Source organism: Salvelinus sp. IW2-2015, linkage group LG36, assembly GCF_002910315.2.
Source record: "Salvelinus sp. IW2-2015 linkage group LG36, ASM291031v2, whole genome shotgun sequence".
Taxonomy (NCBI): Eukaryota; Metazoa; Chordata; class Actinopteri; order Salmoniformes; family Salmonidae; genus Salvelinus; species Salvelinus sp. IW2-2015.
Genome location: NC_036875.1, coordinates 31,657,129 through 31,673,653, shown reverse-complemented (window position 1 = coordinate 31,673,653; position 16,525 = coordinate 31,657,129). Strand labels below are relative to the sequence as shown.

The 16,525-nt window shown below is 41.1% G+C and overlaps 1 protein-coding gene across 1 annotated transcript in view; it reads left to right on the top strand.

Moving 5' to 3' along the window:
- LOC111959498 (low-density lipoprotein receptor-related protein 1B-like) overlaps positions 1-16,525 on the top strand; it is a 223,045-nt gene that overhangs the window by 100,181 nt on the left and 106,339 nt on the right. Inside the window, exons 26-31 of the mRNA XM_070437634.1 lie at positions 264-383; positions 1,692-1,805; positions 2,043-2,192; positions 3,608-3,730; positions 14,635-14,754; positions 15,696-15,824. Of these exons, the coding sequence (XP_070293735.1) occupies positions 264-383; positions 1,692-1,805; positions 2,043-2,192; positions 3,608-3,730; positions 14,635-14,754; positions 15,696-15,824 (756 nt within the window). The remainder of the gene's footprint in view (positions 1-263; positions 384-1,691; positions 1,806-2,042; positions 2,193-3,607; positions 3,731-14,634; positions 14,755-15,695; positions 15,825-16,525) is intronic.

Sequence of the window (16,525 nt, the reverse complement as noted above, 5' to 3'; positions counted from 1 at the left end):
TCAATCACTTCAGGAAGTACACTGAAATTCCAATTCCAACTAACTTCAATGCTTTTCAATGAGGAATTGGAATTTGGTGTACTTTCTGAGTGGAATTGAAATGGAATTGATCCCAACCCTGATGACATCCATTGAAGAATTGGCTAGAGAACATTCAGTGTGGGACTGCACAGTTGTTATCTAGAGGATGTCACAAGAAGAAGATTACTACCATTACCATTTCCTATTGGAAGTGAACACATTTTCTTTTGTAATTTCACCAGATAACAGGGACTGTAGGAGAGGCTTCAGGGCGTGTGACAACCAACGCTGTGTGGCCAACAGTCATTTCTGCGATGGGGTGGATGACTGTGGGGACAACTCAGACGAGGCCTTCTGTAACAGTGAGTATGGATAGATCGACCGCTTAATCTCCCAGTCAATCCTGACCAGGTCTCTCTGTGTGTGTGTGTGTGTGTGTGTGTGTGTGTGTGTGTGTGTGTGTGTGTGTGTGTGTGTGTGTGTGTGTGTGTGTGTGTGTGTGTGTGTGTGTGTGTGTGCAGCATATAGCAGGCTTCACACTGGGCTGAGGCTCTCTCTCTTTAATGAGCCCCAGCATCACATACTGTAGCTCTTCAAAGACCAAGGGCCACTGAAGGGCAGGATATTGGGCACAAATTTTTCAGAAAATCATGCAAAGATTGCCCCGGCCCGAATCTCCAATCTTTGTCATTCCTATTCTAATCAAGTGTCATTATTTGCTATTATTTTCAATTTATCTTCTGTGGCTGTTATTCAGCTGCATGCAGTTGGCCCAGAGGAAAACAAACCCAGCACTCTTTAACAGGAACTTAATGTGCTTTAAACCTGAAAGGAGACAATTAAGAGAGGCCATGAGGCAGCAGTAGGATTCTCTAAAGATGGATGAAGCTCCCAAGGACTGAGATTTCAGGCACATCTAGCTGTAATGACTCTCAAAGCATGCAGTCGGTTTGTTTTTTTAATGGCAAATTATCAACAACACCCCTGTTTCTATAACCATTAAAACATTTAATTATATGCATTCAAATGAAAATACCATAGTTTCCGTAGATGGTAAATCGAGCGAGAAAACCCCTTTTTACTAGATCGATCAAATATAATGTCCCTGTAGGTTTTCAGTATCTAATTTGCATTTGTTTATTAGTAGTGCAGACCATAAATGGCATTCGCATAAACTAAATGATCATTAATAAGTCCTGATGTTTTTTGTTTTTCTTACCTTTATTTAACCCAGCAAGTCAGTTAAGAACAAATTATTATTTACAATGACGGCCTACACTGGCCAAACCCATAGGGCGCTCAGTCAATTGTTCACCGCCCTATGGGACTCCCAAATATGGCCAGTTGTGATACAGCCTGGATTTGAACCAGGGTGTCTGTAGTGACACCTCTAGCACTGAGATGCAGTGCCTTAGACCGCTGCGCCACTCGGGAGTGGACTTGATGACTCGTATACCTTTGCTTGTTTGCTTCTCATGCCTGCACGCACATAATGCGCACGTACACAAACACCTGACATCCTCCCTATCCTAGATATCCTCCCTAGACCTGATGCTAAACACTACTGAGCCATCTACCTGGATTACACTATTAACTGGTCCCTCTCTTTCTGATGAGTTGTTCCTAGCATCGGGTTTTTTCGAAGCGTTAATTTCTCTCTCCCCTCTCAGATGTCACGTGTGCATCGTTTGAATCCTCATGCCAGGATGGGAGCTGTATCCCCGGCTCAGCCTGGTGTAACCAGGTCATTGACTGTGCTGATGCTTCAGATGAAAAGAACTGCAGTAAGTTAAGCCTTTTTAAGGTATGGTATGTGTCATGATCCAAAAAAGTGCACTATGCTAACATGGTGACCTCATGGTGACCTCATTTTTTAAAAAACTGTATGACTTTACTTACATAAAAACTGTGGATGGAAACCTGGTTAATGTTACCTTTGTATACCTTAGTGTTACCTACTGTTAGTGGATTTACAGTAGCTTGTGTTTAGCTAGCTAAGGTTAGCTAATGTTTTTGTGTAGACAACACAGACTGCTCTGAATTCTACAAACTGGGAGTGAAAGAGAAAGGCTTCATCAGCTGTAATTCCACCTCCCTTTGTATCCACCCCTCCTGGATCTGTGATGGAGCCAACGACTGTGGCGATTATGCAGATGAGACCAACTGCCAGGGTGAGTCTCTTGTCTTGTCTTCTCCTCCCTTCTCTCCTCTCTCTGCCTAAGGAAGACAGATTGAGGAAGTCAGCTTCAATTAGAGAAGACTTGCATAAAATCAAAAAACATAGATATACCATTTTCTGAAATGATTAGTGGAGCGGGTCAAGAGTTTCAAGTTCCTTGGTGTCCACATTACCAACAAACTATCATGGTCCAAACACGCCACGAAAGTCTTGAAGAGGGCACGGCAACACCTTTTCCCCCTCAGGAGACTGAAAAGATTGACATGGGTCCCCAGATCCTCAAAAAGTTTTACAGCTGCACCATTGAGAGCATCCTGATCGGTTGAGAGCATCCTGATCGGCATCTGACCAGAGCGCCATGTCTAGGTCCAAAAGGCACCTTAACAGCTTCTACCCCCAAGCTATATGAACAATTAATAAAATTACCACCAGGACTATTTACATCGAAGGGGGGAGCTTTGTTTTTACACTGCTGCAACTCACTGTTTATTATCTATGCATAGTCATTTTACCCCTACCTACAGTATATGTACAAATTACCTCGACTAACCTGTACCCCCGCACATCGACTCGGTACCCCCTGTTTATAGCCTCGTTATTATATTGTTTTACTATTTATTACATTTTTTACTTCAGTTTATTTAGTAAATATTTTCTTAACTCTATTTCTTGAACTGCATCGTAAGTAAGCATTTCATGGTAAGGTCTACACCTATTGTGTGTCAAATTTGATTTCATTTGATTAGGGGTGCCAGAGTTCAAGTTTAGGGAAAAGATAATGACCTGAATCACCACTGTATGAATATTTCGAAGAATAATACACAACGCAGAGGTCTAAAGGTCAAGAGGACCAGAATTAACGATCAATGGAAATAGTGTTTTTTTCTGTAACAGGGAATTAATGATCAATGGAAATCTACATGGCAAGTTCTCATTGGTCCAAATTGTCTAAACACGTATCGCATTTCAGGCGCAATGTAATCTGGCCATTGGCCCAATCTTATTGCCAGGAATTCTAATTGGTCAACCACAGGCTAGGGTTGGGGGTATAAAACTACATCCTGTCTCTTTGTTCTGTGGAGAGAATCACTGAGGACAGGGGAGAATGAACATCTTAGATTAAATTGTTAGATTACTTATTAGATATTACTTGCATGGTCGGAACTAGAAGCACAAGCATTTTGCTACACTCGCATTAACATCTGCTAACCATGTGTATGTGACCAATAAAATTTGATTTGATTTGTCTACCTCTCAGCATAACATCTATGATTTGTCCTCTTTGAATAAACCTATTTTTCTCCCCGATTTGCTTTGGGGTCTGTGTTATTGAAGAGTTACATCAACTGCTAACACCACTGAATCACCTCTCAGATGACTCTTCCCTTCCATTGTTGTCGGCCCTAGTTTCCCATGGGCAGAAGTGTGAAGAGGGCCACTTCGCCTGCCCCAGCGGTAACTGCATCTCCAGTGTGTGGCTGTGTGATGGACAGAAGGACTGTGAGGATGGGGCAGATGAGTTTCAGTGTGGTAAGGCTTTCCTATGTTGATAGCCCATTACATTACAAAGATAATATTTATAAGATGGCTTGTCTGAATGACTAAAAGACATCTATAGGAAGCCAAAAATCCAGTGTATTTATATGGACAGAAAGACTGTGATTACTACGCCGATGAGGTTCAGCGCAGTAAGGCTTTGCTATGTTTATTGGACCATGTGGGTAGACACATTTCATTGCATTACAGAATACCATTTATTAGTTGGCTTGTCTCACGGCCGGCCTGCTCATTAGGCAGGATTAAGCGGCTGCCTATGGTGGCAGATTGACGAAGGCAGAATTTTCTGAGCTAAACTGACCAAGACGCACCTCCAACAGCAACACATAAAACCTCACATAATTCTGCCCAAAAACTATGACAATTTCTCTCAACCAGTGGCATGTGGGCGTTTTAGGTTAGTGCTGATGCCACCTTTTGATAAGCAGTGCCCACTTTGTTAAAGGTAGGGGCGCAAAATATTTTGCTTGTCCATTCCAAGTGCGCCCCTCCAGGGTGCTGTTGGAGAGACGCATCACTGCAGCGCTCCACCAACATTCTGTCAAAAATAAATAAATCTAACATAAATCATGTAGCAGATATAGGATATGGTAGAAAGAGTGTGTGGTCTTTTCTGTAATCTACAGGTTGGAGATAACATGTATGACAATGTAATGAGACAGACAATTTTTACGATCAAATAGCCTAACATAAATGGCGCTCAATCGAATAAAAAATGCGCTGTCATGTTAACAAGCAACATTTCCTAAAAACAGAACAGGTCGAAGTAAAATGGACAGTATTAAATGGACAATCACACCTTTTGTCCAGGAGTTTCACCCCATTGTCATGATCAGTGGTTTCAAGTTTGTATCTGTCATTTTTTGACAAGCTAATCATAGTGAAAAAGAAAATACTTCTGCATTACCCGCTGTGTAAACACATTGCAAATTGGCTCGCAATAACTCCTGGGTAGCTGATATTCAGAGCTTAAATAGCCAAATTAATTAGTCACAAGAATCAGGACTAATAAAGCCAATGCAATGGCCTGTTTTACACACGGTGGGCCTACTACATTAGTGGGCATTCATAAAATGTCATTGGAGGCTGACATGGTAGGCTACATCCCAGTAAGCACGAGCCGACGTCTTTTGGACGTAATTGTTTTTGTCCTGCCCTGACGTCATTTTTTTGGTGTTTTACAAACGTTAGGCTTACCACATAGATGGGCATTCATAAAATTTAAATTCAGGCAACACTTTGCTACACCTCAGTAAGCAGTAAACATATTTTTTTGGTGCAGTTCAGCCTTGATTTCAACATCCACAGACATTGGTTTTGGTCCAGACCAAATCTGAACCAATCATAGACGTCTATATGTTTGGTTCAGATTTTGTCCGGTCTGGATCAGCCTTTATTTGGCCCAAACAACACCTATAAATTACTTATTTTCAACTTTCATTCAGAACCAAAAATGAGCATGATTTCAACATCTGCAAACATCTGTAAAAAATGGACTTTCATCATCCGGAAAATAAGTATTTTCAATATCATTCAGAACTGTCTGGACGCCTTTTCAACATTCTGGAAATGTGTATTTTAAACATACGGAAAATACCTTTTCACCACCTTTCAACTTACTTATTTTTAGACGTCTTTTCAACGTCATTATTCTTACTGGGACTATTCTAGTTTTGCGGGGGCAGCATTCTTTGGTCTCACCTATGGCGGCAGAACGGCAAGGACCGGCCCTGGCTTGTCTGAATTATTTCTAGACAACCACAGGAAGACACAAATCCAGTGTTAGCAGTGACAAATCACTAATGATTGGAGTTAATTGTCTCTACTGGATATTGTATTGTTCATCCTCATTGTGTATTTAATTGCTTGCCAAGTTGTCTGCTAGCCTACTTATGTGTATAGAGCGTATACCTCCAGCCCTGATATTCAAATAAAGCCACTTAAAAAGGACACAGGGGTGCTTTTTCTCTGGCTTTGAATTAGCATATTCTCCCCTTGTGTGTAACAGTTAATTAATTATCCATTAGTCATTGTGAATTGTTACCAGAGATGGAAACATGTGGGTTCACTGAGAAGTGGCTGACATCTGAACGGATCACATGGAATGTTCTCCCACACTGAACTTTGACACGGAACCTTGCACATGGAACCCTCTCACCAGGGAAGACAAGAACACTTCTAGCCTACCTCTTTGATCCTTTCTAATGTAGGTGTTACTTACCATTACAAAGACTTTCCACCTAGATAGCTAAACCAAAATTGAGTCATGGTCTGGTAAATAGAATTTTCAATCAAGCAGATGACTTATTTATGTATACCGTTTATGTTTCATTACTTTTGCTGTCAAAGTGATGAAGAAGGATCTTCCAAGAGAGTTTGAGTGCCACTGAGGTGGTAATACTTATCCTGACCTGCATCACAGCTAGGCTTCAGATTAATAAATGCCCTGAACTACTGAGGAATTAATTAATTTAGACAGAATGGCCCACACAAATAACACTGGCATATGTTATTAACTGTCCTGAAGAGTAATATCATGTTTATTGAAGTGAAATAAATCACAGTAGATTGTCTAAATTAAGAGCAGAATGAGGTTTGGTAATCATGTTAACTGGGTGACTCAATTTAATCTAACACAACATGATTCTGTGTATCATCAAATGACTGAAAAACACATTCCCATTCATTTAGGTAAGTGCTTCATTATTGTTTGAATTTATTTGAATTTAAAATAATGATATTTTAAATTGCAAATGTACCGTAGCTCCTTTCAAAACTAAGCAGAATGATGCTGCTGTCTAAATATCATTCAGTTTGTTAGATGTTTAGAACTGGCATTCTCAGGACAAATGGAAAATATTCCCATTTCACTGAGTTGATTACCATATAGAAAGCCAGAGCTATTGATAAACTGAAAGTAAAGGAAAAAGGTTAGAAGTAAATGTCATTATATCACTGGAAATCCAAAATCTCACAACTGATTAGATTAAATACTTGTCTGTCATTGTAAAATGTCTGATGATCTTTCCCTGTACAGTGAAATACCACTGAAGCCTAAGATATGAAATATTCGCATCTCCAGAATGAGCCTTTGTCGAGACATCTGAAAGAGACAGAGGCATTGGATCTAGGCCCCCAAGGGAGGGTGGTTCTTTAAATTTAAATGAATCCAGATACGAAGGTACATATGTGTTCCTGTCTGTGCGTAGGGCTGTTACGGTGACCATATTACTGACACACCGGAGGTCACAAGTCATGATGGCAGTCAAATTCCACGTGGTAATCAGGCTTCTCCAAGCTCTGATGCTGCTGATGGTCAGGAGTAGCCTACCAAGCTTGCTAACTGCCTGATACTCAGCATTCTCTTGTCCCTCGATTTACTCTGACATAAATGCAAATGTAATCGAAAATCTAATCAAACACTTAATGAGAGCCCATGAGCTCATGTTGCACAACATTTCTATAAGCTATGCAATTGCATGAGAAAACTGAATTTTAATGAGCTCTATTAAAAAGAGGAGGATCCCATCAGTTTTCTGTAGGTTAGGCCTAATACACTGCTCAAAAAAATAAAAGGAACACTAAAATAACACATCCTAGATCTGAATGAATGAAATATTCTTATTAAATACTTTTTGTCTTTACATAGTTGAATGTGCTGACAACAAAATCACACAAAAATTATCAATGGAAATCAAATTTATCAACCCATGGAGGTCTGGATTTGGAGTCACACTCAAAATTAAAGTGGAAAACCACACTACAGGCTGAATCAAAATTGATGTAATGTCCTTAAAACAAGTCAAAATGAGGCTCAGTAGTGTGTGTGGCCTCCACGTGCCTGTATGACCTCCCTACAATGCTGGGCATGCTCCTGATGAGGTGGCGGATGGTCTCCTGAGGGATCTCCTCCCAGACCTGGACTAAAGCATCCGCCAACTCCTGGACAGTCTGTGGTGCAACGTGGCATTGGTGGATGGAGCGAGACATGATGTCCCAGATGTGCTCATTGGATTCAGGTCTGGGGAACGGGCGGGCCAGTCCATAGCATCAATGCTTCCTCTTGCAGGAACTGCTGACACACTCCAGCCACATGAGGTCTAGCATTGTCTTTGCATTAGGAGGAACCCAGGGCCAACCGCACCAGCATATGGTCTCACAAGGGGTCTGAGGATCTCATCTCAGTACCTAATGGCAGTCAGGCTACCTCTGGCGAGCACATGGAGGTAGCCCCCAAAGAAATGCCACCCCACACCATGACTGACCCACCGCCAAACCGGTCATGCTGGAGGATGTTGCATGCAGCAGAACATTCTCCACGGCGTCTCCAGACTCTGTCACGTCTGTCACATGTGCTCAGTGTGAACCTGCTTTCATCTGTGAAGAGCACAGGGCGCCAGTGGCGAATTTGCCACTCTTGGTGTTCTCTGGCAAATGCCAAACGTCCTGCACGGTGTTGGGCTGTAAGCATAACCCCCACCTGTGGACGTCGGGCCCTCATACCACCCTCATGGAGTCTGTTTCTGACCGTTTGAGCAGACAAGTGCACATTTGTGGCCTGCTGGAGGTCATTTTGCAGGGCTCTGGCAGTGCTCCTCCTTGCACAAAGGCGGAGGTAGCGGTCCTGCTGCTGGGTTGTTGCCCTCCTACGGCCTCCTCCATGTCTCCTGATGTACTGGCTTGTCTCCTGGTAGCGCCTCCATGCTCTGGACACTACGCTGACAGACACAGCAAACCTTCTTGCCACAGCTCGCATTGATGTGCCATCCTGGATGAGCTGCACTACCTGAGCCACTTGTGTGGGTTGTAGACTCCGTCTCATGCTACCACTAGAGTGAAAGCACCGCCAGCATTCAAAAGTGACCAAAACATCAGCCAGGAAGCATAAGAACTGAGAAGTGGTCTGTGGTCATCACCTGCAGAACCACTCCTTTATTGGGGGTGTCTTGCTAATTGCCTATAATTTCCACCTGTTGTCTATTTCATTTGCACAACAGCATGTGACATTTATTGTCAATCAGTGTTGCTTCCTAAGTGGACAGTTTGATTTCACAGAAGTGTGATTGACTTGGAGTTACATTGTGTTGTTTAAGTGTTCCCTTTATTTTTTTGAGCAGTGTATATTTATTTCTCAAGTTTCCTAATATTAAGCACATTTCTTCTGTTTATAATAGGAGTATAGCCTACCTGGCTGGCATGCACATGAATCACGGGAATAGAGTCCTCCATTCGCTATTTAAGTGCACAGATGACATGTATTTTTTCCCCTGTCCCTGATTTGAGACCGGTGCGTGATAATGGTCCACTCTAAATCAAAACTAATTTCCCAAATATATTATTTAGTATATGTAAAGACGAGAGTAAATAAAAAATAGTCTGATGGGTGACAATATTGGCCTATCACTTGTGAATGATGCCCAGCTTGTGTGCAGTCAGGCAAGAAACCCGCATGCCTTTTTTTGGCAACTTTTTCAAATCATTAGTCGCAAACCTCATGTAGCCTAGCCCTAGCACTCACCGACCGGTAGCACTCACATCTGTAGCCATGAAGTGTTTTGAAAGGTTGGTCATGGCTCACATCAACACCATTATCCCAAAAACCCTAGACCCACTCCGATTTGCATACCGCCCCAACAGATCCACAAATGATGCAATCTCTATTGCACTCCACAGTGCCCTTTCACACCTGGAAAAAAGGAACATCTATGTGAGAATGCTATTAGTTGACTACAGCTCAGCGTTCAACACCATAGTGCACTCAAAGCTCATCACTAAGCTAAGTACCCTAGGACTAAACACCTCCCTCTGCAACTGGATCCTGAACTTACTGACGGGCTGCCCCCAGGTGGTAAGGGTAGGTAACAACACATCCGCCACGCTGATCCTTAACACGGGGGCCCCTCAGGGGTGTGTGCTCAGTCCCCTCCTGTACTCCCTGTTCACTCATGACTGCACGCCCAGGCATGTCTCTAACACCATCATTAAGTTTGCCATTGACACAACAGCTTGATGACCAACAACAACGAGACAGCATATAGGGAGGAGGTCAGAGACCTGGCCATGTGGTGCCAGGACAGCAACCTCTAGCTCAATGTGATCAAGACGAGATGATTCTGGAGATGATTCTGGACTACAGGAAAAAGAGGACCGAGCACGCCCCCATTCTCATTGATGGGGCTGTAGTGCAGCAGGTTGAGAGTGTCCACATCACCAACAAACTATCATGGTCCAAGTACACCAAGACAGTCGTGAAGAGGGCACAACAAAACCTATTACCCCCCAGGAGACTGAAAAGATTTGGCATGGGTCCTCAGAGCCTCAAAAGTTTCTGCAGCTGCACCATCGAGAGCATCCTAACTGGTTGCATCACTGCCTGATATGGCAACTGCTCGGCCTCCGACCGCAAGGCACTACAGAGGGTAGTTTGTACGGCCCAGTACATCACCGGGGCTAAGCTCCCTGCCATCCAGGACCTCTATACCAGGTGGTGTCAGAGGAAGGCCCTAAAAAATTGTCAAAGACTCCAGCGACCCTAGTCATAGACTGTTCTCTCTGCTACCGCACGGCAAGCGGTACTGGAGCACCAAGTCTAGGTCCAAGAGGCTTCTAAACAGCTTCTACCCTCAAGCCATAAGACTCCTGAACATCTAATCGAATGACTACCCAGACTACTTGCATTCCTCCCCCACCCTCTTTTACGTTGCTGCTACTCTCTGTTATTATATATGCATAAGTCACTTTAATAACTCTACCCACATGTATATATTACCTCAATTACCTCGACTAACCGGTGCCCCCGCACATTGACTCTGTACCGGTATCCCCTGTATATAGCCTCGGTATTGTTATTTTACTGCTGCTCATTAATTATTTGTGACTTTATTTATTGTTTTTTAGGTATTTTTCTTAAAACTGCATTGTTGGTTAAGGGCTTGTAAGTTAGCATTTCACTGTTGTATTCGGCTCATGTGACAAATACAATTTGATTTGATTTATAGGTTTTGATAAGGTTTGTATCACAGCTAAAGCAGACAAATAACTTCTTAAAATTAAGCACATTATTCTGGTTTACAGCGGGAGTAGAGCATAACTTTGAGAATGGCGTTTCCCGCTAATTGATTTGATTTTAGAATATTGCGCTTATAGTCTACTGTACTGCCGTGTGCACATTGCTGTGCTTATTATGTGAAAAAATAGCCTAATAGTTGATCAACATTTTAAGCTAAACTTTGCATCAGCATAATTGGTTTTAAGCATTTGTTTTATGCTTGTGGTTGTATTCATTTGGGATCTATAGCATCCCACAACTGTCCCAGACTGTGTTTAGAATATTTATTTATATGCACAGAATAGAATAGGTTAGCTATGGTACTATGGGGGATAGTAGATAGACATAGGCTAATGCTTCTGCTGTCCGTTAGGCCTACTCATCTTGTTGGCTGACGGAAAGTAAATGTGAACAGTTCTTCCAATATCTTTAATATGCGCCTCTGAATTCAATAAGGACTCATGAAGTTGCGTCCCCGATATGTCTGTCTTCACTTGTAGCCTGTGAGTAGGACCCAATCTTGTGATGGGCATTGGTCAATAAGAATTGGGAGAGATCTGAGAGAGCCATGTGAGTGAGAGGTGCTTTGGCCCACGCAGCCGGGGGAAGGGAATTGTTATTATTATATTCAGCCCAAGGGCACAACGTCCACTGGCCGCAAAAGGCATGTATTCTTTTAGGGGTCATTACGGACACACAAAGGGGATACCACCGGGAAATTTGAGGCACTATCAAGTGCTTGTCTAATTGTGAATGCGAGACTGATGAAGTGTGTGCAAAAAAAGCCTTTCATGCAACTTTTTTCAAATCATCATTAGAGTCGCATCATGCAGCCTTAGAATGTATTAAAAATCGAAACATATAGCCCAACATTTGTATCACAACTAAAGTTGCATAAATACCTCTAAATTAAGCATATAGGAGGAACTGTTTCTTTGTTAACTACTCAACACAGAATATCCGCATGTGAACACTCCCTCCCTCAAATCGTTTGAAGGAAATATCCTTTCTATTCTCTTTAGCTATGTTCAATTGAATTCTTCATTCTTTAAAATAGTTTAAAATTATGCCATGGAATTCAAAGCAAATCTTGTCTGCTAAATGAGCTAGTGTAACCCACAGCCATAATGTATGACATGGCCAGATCATTGCCTAACATAAGGACAACTCAGAGTATGCTATTCTGTTCTTCTGACTACATTTTTTTCATATTATGTTTCTTTAGACCTTTGTCAATAGGGGGAGCTGTTAGCATTATTTTTTTTTTTACATTTCCAAATTAAACTGCCTCGTACTCAATTCTTGATCGTACAATATGCATATTATTGTTATTATTGGATAGAAAACAGTCTATAGTTTCTATAGGAGTTGAAATTTTGTCTCTGAGTGGTACAGAACAATTTCTACAGCACTTTTCATGACAGGGTTCAGATTTCAGAAATTTTTACCTCTGATCTGGGGTCTGTTTTTAAGGCGACAGGATGCTAATGAAGAAACCGACACTGCCTACGTCTTCCTCTGGTGTCTGTACGTCATCACGTTTTCAATGGAATCGATGGGACGTTCACAGCCATTATAATAGACGAAAATGTAAGAGACACCCTTTCTCAACGTGCACCTGAAGCGTAAAGGACATCGGACATGCCTCGTTCCAAATCGTTTTCTAACCAGCAGTATTTCTCCGGTCATGTTTTCAGTCGTTATAGTTGTTAAAAACATCATAATGTAGTGAATTTTAACCGTTTTATATCAATTTATATCCGTTTAGTGCGATTTGTAGGAATTTCTTTGTCGTGCACTCTGAAAGTTTGGACACGCTTTAGGGTGTCGGTCGTTGGTGATGGACATTTCGAAGGACAGAGGACATCTATCGACCAAAAGACGTTTATAACATAGAAAGGATACATTGCCCAAGAATATGATGGAAGATCAGCTCAAAGTAAGCAATATTTATATGATAAACCGTGTTTCTGTCGAAATATTTTAAACGCACATATCGCCATTTTGTTTGGTATAGCTTCACTTGGCCAACCCTGTATTGAAAAGTAAGGATAATTTTAAAAATGTAAATCAGCGGTTGCATTAAGAACTAATTTGTCTTTCGATTCCTGTCAACCCTGTATTTTTTAGTCAAGTATATGATTAGCTTTTAATTAAACTAGATCACTCTGATAGATGACGTCAGACATATTGAGGCTTGATTTCCTAGTATTTTCATTGTGTAACCACGGTTTTGTATGGCTAAATATGCACCTTTTCGAACAAACTGTATATGTATGTTGTAAAATGATGTTACAGGAGTGTCATCGGAAGAATTCTGAGAAGGTTAGTGAAAAAATTAATATCTTTTGGCGGTGGTTACGTTATAGCGCTCTTTGGCTGGAATCGATGCTCTGGTAACGTTGGAACATGTAGTATGCTAACTTATCGATTTATTGTGTTTTCGCTGAAAAACGCTTAGAAAATCTGAAATATGGTCTGAAATCACAAGAACTGGGTCTTTCCATTGCTATGCTTTGTCTATTTTTATGAATGTTTTATGATGAGTAAATTGGTCATACACGTTGCTCTATTAGTAATTCTAGTGGATTTGTGATGGTCGGTGCAATTGTAAACTGTGATTTCTACCTGAAATATGCACTTTTTCTAACAAACTATCCTATACCATGAATATGTTATCAGACTGTCATCTGATGGTTTTTTTATAGGTTATTGGCTATCAATATCTTAGTTGAGCCGAATTGGTGATAGCACCTGAAGGAGTAAGAACTGATGGAGTTAGAATAGTGGTGTATTTTGCTAACCGTGTTTAGCTAATAGATTTACATATTTTGTCTTCGCTGTAAAACATTTTAAAAATCTGAAATGGTGGCTTTATTCACAAGATCTGTATCTTTCATCTGGTGTCTTGGACTTGTGATTTAATGATATTTAGATGCTACTATCTACTTCTGAAGCTATGCTATCTATGCTAATCAGTGTGTGGGGGGTGGGGGGTGCTCCCGGATCCGGGTTTCTGAGGCAGTAAAAGTTAAAGTAAGTCCTGAATTTATTGTGATGGTGTAGGCTATAATAAATGGATTTATTAGTCTTTTTAAAATGTAGATGTTCCAAAGGTCTGCATCAGTCGCTCGTAGGCTATGCGTGGAAGCCAGGAGATGCTAAATGTGTTAACGGACTTTAACGGTCAATTACTGTGAGACCGGCAGTTATTTGCTTGACAATCATCGGCTGACAAAATGTCATGACCGCCACAGCTCTATCTGTGCATCTGTGATTATGTACATTTCAACAATATAAGGCTTCTGTTGATTTTCAGCATGGAAAGTAGTGACCCTAATAGGAAAAGCATATATGAGTAGACGCCAGCAGTCAAGACCGAGCCTGTACCGTGTACCGTGCAACATTTGCACTTGTCTTTTCTTACTAGCACTGACTGCTAATTACTGCTTTATTGAGAACACATTTTACTTACCATGACTGCAATGTGTGTTATTCTGCATAATTCCATTAAGTAAAGCTCTAGCCTTTTGATTATTATAATTTTTCATTATTTTTACCAGTCAGCTCCCTTTGGAACACTTCGGATTTTTTTTTTTTAAACTGAAGAAGAAAAAACACCCACAAAGTATTTTATTCGGCTCCAAGTCCAGTCACCCTCTCTGGAAATAGAAAGGCTAAGGGGGCAGATGATAACCCAAACACTTGTTGTGCTTTGATTAAAATAACTGGGCGACTTCTACTACTACAGGGTATTGTTGTTTTTGTCCTATTTTTCTTTCACTTACGTGTTTTGATTCATGGTATTATGAATGTGCTTCTCCCCTAGACTCCTCTTGCCTATGGAACCAGTTTGCCTGTTCTAAGAACAAGTGTATCGCCAAGCAGTGGCTGTGTGATGGAGAGAACGACTGTGAGGACGGACTGGATGAGAGTGTGCAGATATGTGGTAAGTACCCAAGGTCATATAGCTATACTTTGGGTGAAGATTGCATGTATTTCAAACATGTAGTTTGAGACCAGTCGGAGACCATTCCCAGTTGGCATGACAACATGATTACAACATTGTTTTGAGACCAGTTGGAGACCTTTTAGTTTTAGACTAGTTTCTAGACTATTGAAATGATAACACAGAAATTAAGTTAGAGACATATTGAAAATACTTTGATGGGTGGTGAGGCCAAGAGGCAGAGCAATTTCACCATGTAAATGAGATGTAACAATAATGAATTTGCCAATAAAAATAAATAATCATACAACAATAAATATAAAATGTTTGCCGAGAATATTGGTATAATTGGATTGTAATGGAAATGTCAACGCAATATGAATGAAATAGCCCTAAGCTTTAACCTTGCACTATTGCAATCAAAAGCAAAGAAGTGCATTTTAAACAGACAAGCATTATTGAGCAAATGTACTTACCTTTATTGTCACAGTATGAGGCTTAGTATTGTCTCTGAGGCCACATAGAGATCTTGTACGATATAGGCCTCTGCTTAAATATACAGATTAATTTGACCCTGTTTGCTACAGCAGGGAAATAATCCTGCAGCAACTGGAAATGTGATTATTGTAATTAATGGACCCTTTTGTAGGGGTTGATACATTTTTCGTGAGGGGAAATCAAGTCTGAACTGTCAAAGTGGAAATTACAAACTTCAGAAGCATTTTTAAAACAGTTATACAAGTTTTACATATCCTGCATTGCAGGAAAGTTATCCTGCAACAGGGTGATCAAATTAAGATCCTAGATCTGTAAGTGGCAGGAATGGATATGATCATTTTTCCATCCTTTACATTGTTACTCATTTATGTCTTAGGTTATAGTTCAGTTTAGCCAAGTCTGCAGTTTGTTTGACCTGCCTCTTTCTCTCTATTGACCCTTAGGTTTGGTAACGTGTGCTCCAGGGTTATTCAGCTGCCCTGGGTCCTACGCCTGTGTCCCTAAACGCTGGCTCTGTGACGGGGAGAGAGACTGTCCTGATGGCAGTGACGAACTGTCTGCAGCTGGATGTGGTAAGTTTGCAATGAGACTCCATATTAATTTGAAATGCTAAAGACTGTATTGTCTGTGGCTCTATCTGCTGGTGTGATGTGTCATCTACAGTGCATTCAGAAGGTATTCAGACGCCTTCCCTTTTTCCACATTTGGTTACGTTAAAGCATTATTCTAAAATGGATTAAATTAAATGCTTTCCTCGTCAATCTACACACAATATACCCCATAATGACAAAGCGAAAACAGGTTTTTAGAAATTTTAGCAAATGTAATATATTTTTTTTTAAATACCTTCTTTACATAAGTATTCAGAACCTTTGCTATGAGATTCTAAATTGAGCTCAAGTGCATCCTGTTTCCATTGATCATCCTTGAGATGTTTCTACAACTTGATTGGAGTCCACCTGTGGTAAAATCCATTGATTGGACATAATTTGAAAAGGCACATACCTGTCTATATAAAAAGGTCCCACAGTTGACAGTGCATGTCAGAGCAAAAACCAAGCCATGAGGTTGAAGGAATTGTCCGTAGAGCTCAGAGACAGGATTGTGTCGAAGCACAGATCTGGGGAAGGGTGCTAAAAAATGTCTGCAGCATTGAATGTCCCCAAAAACACAGTGGCCTCCATCATTCTTAAATGGAAGAGGTTTGGAACCACCAAGACTCTTCCTAGAGCTGGCGACAATTTGGGGAGAAGGTCCATGGTCTGGGAGGTGA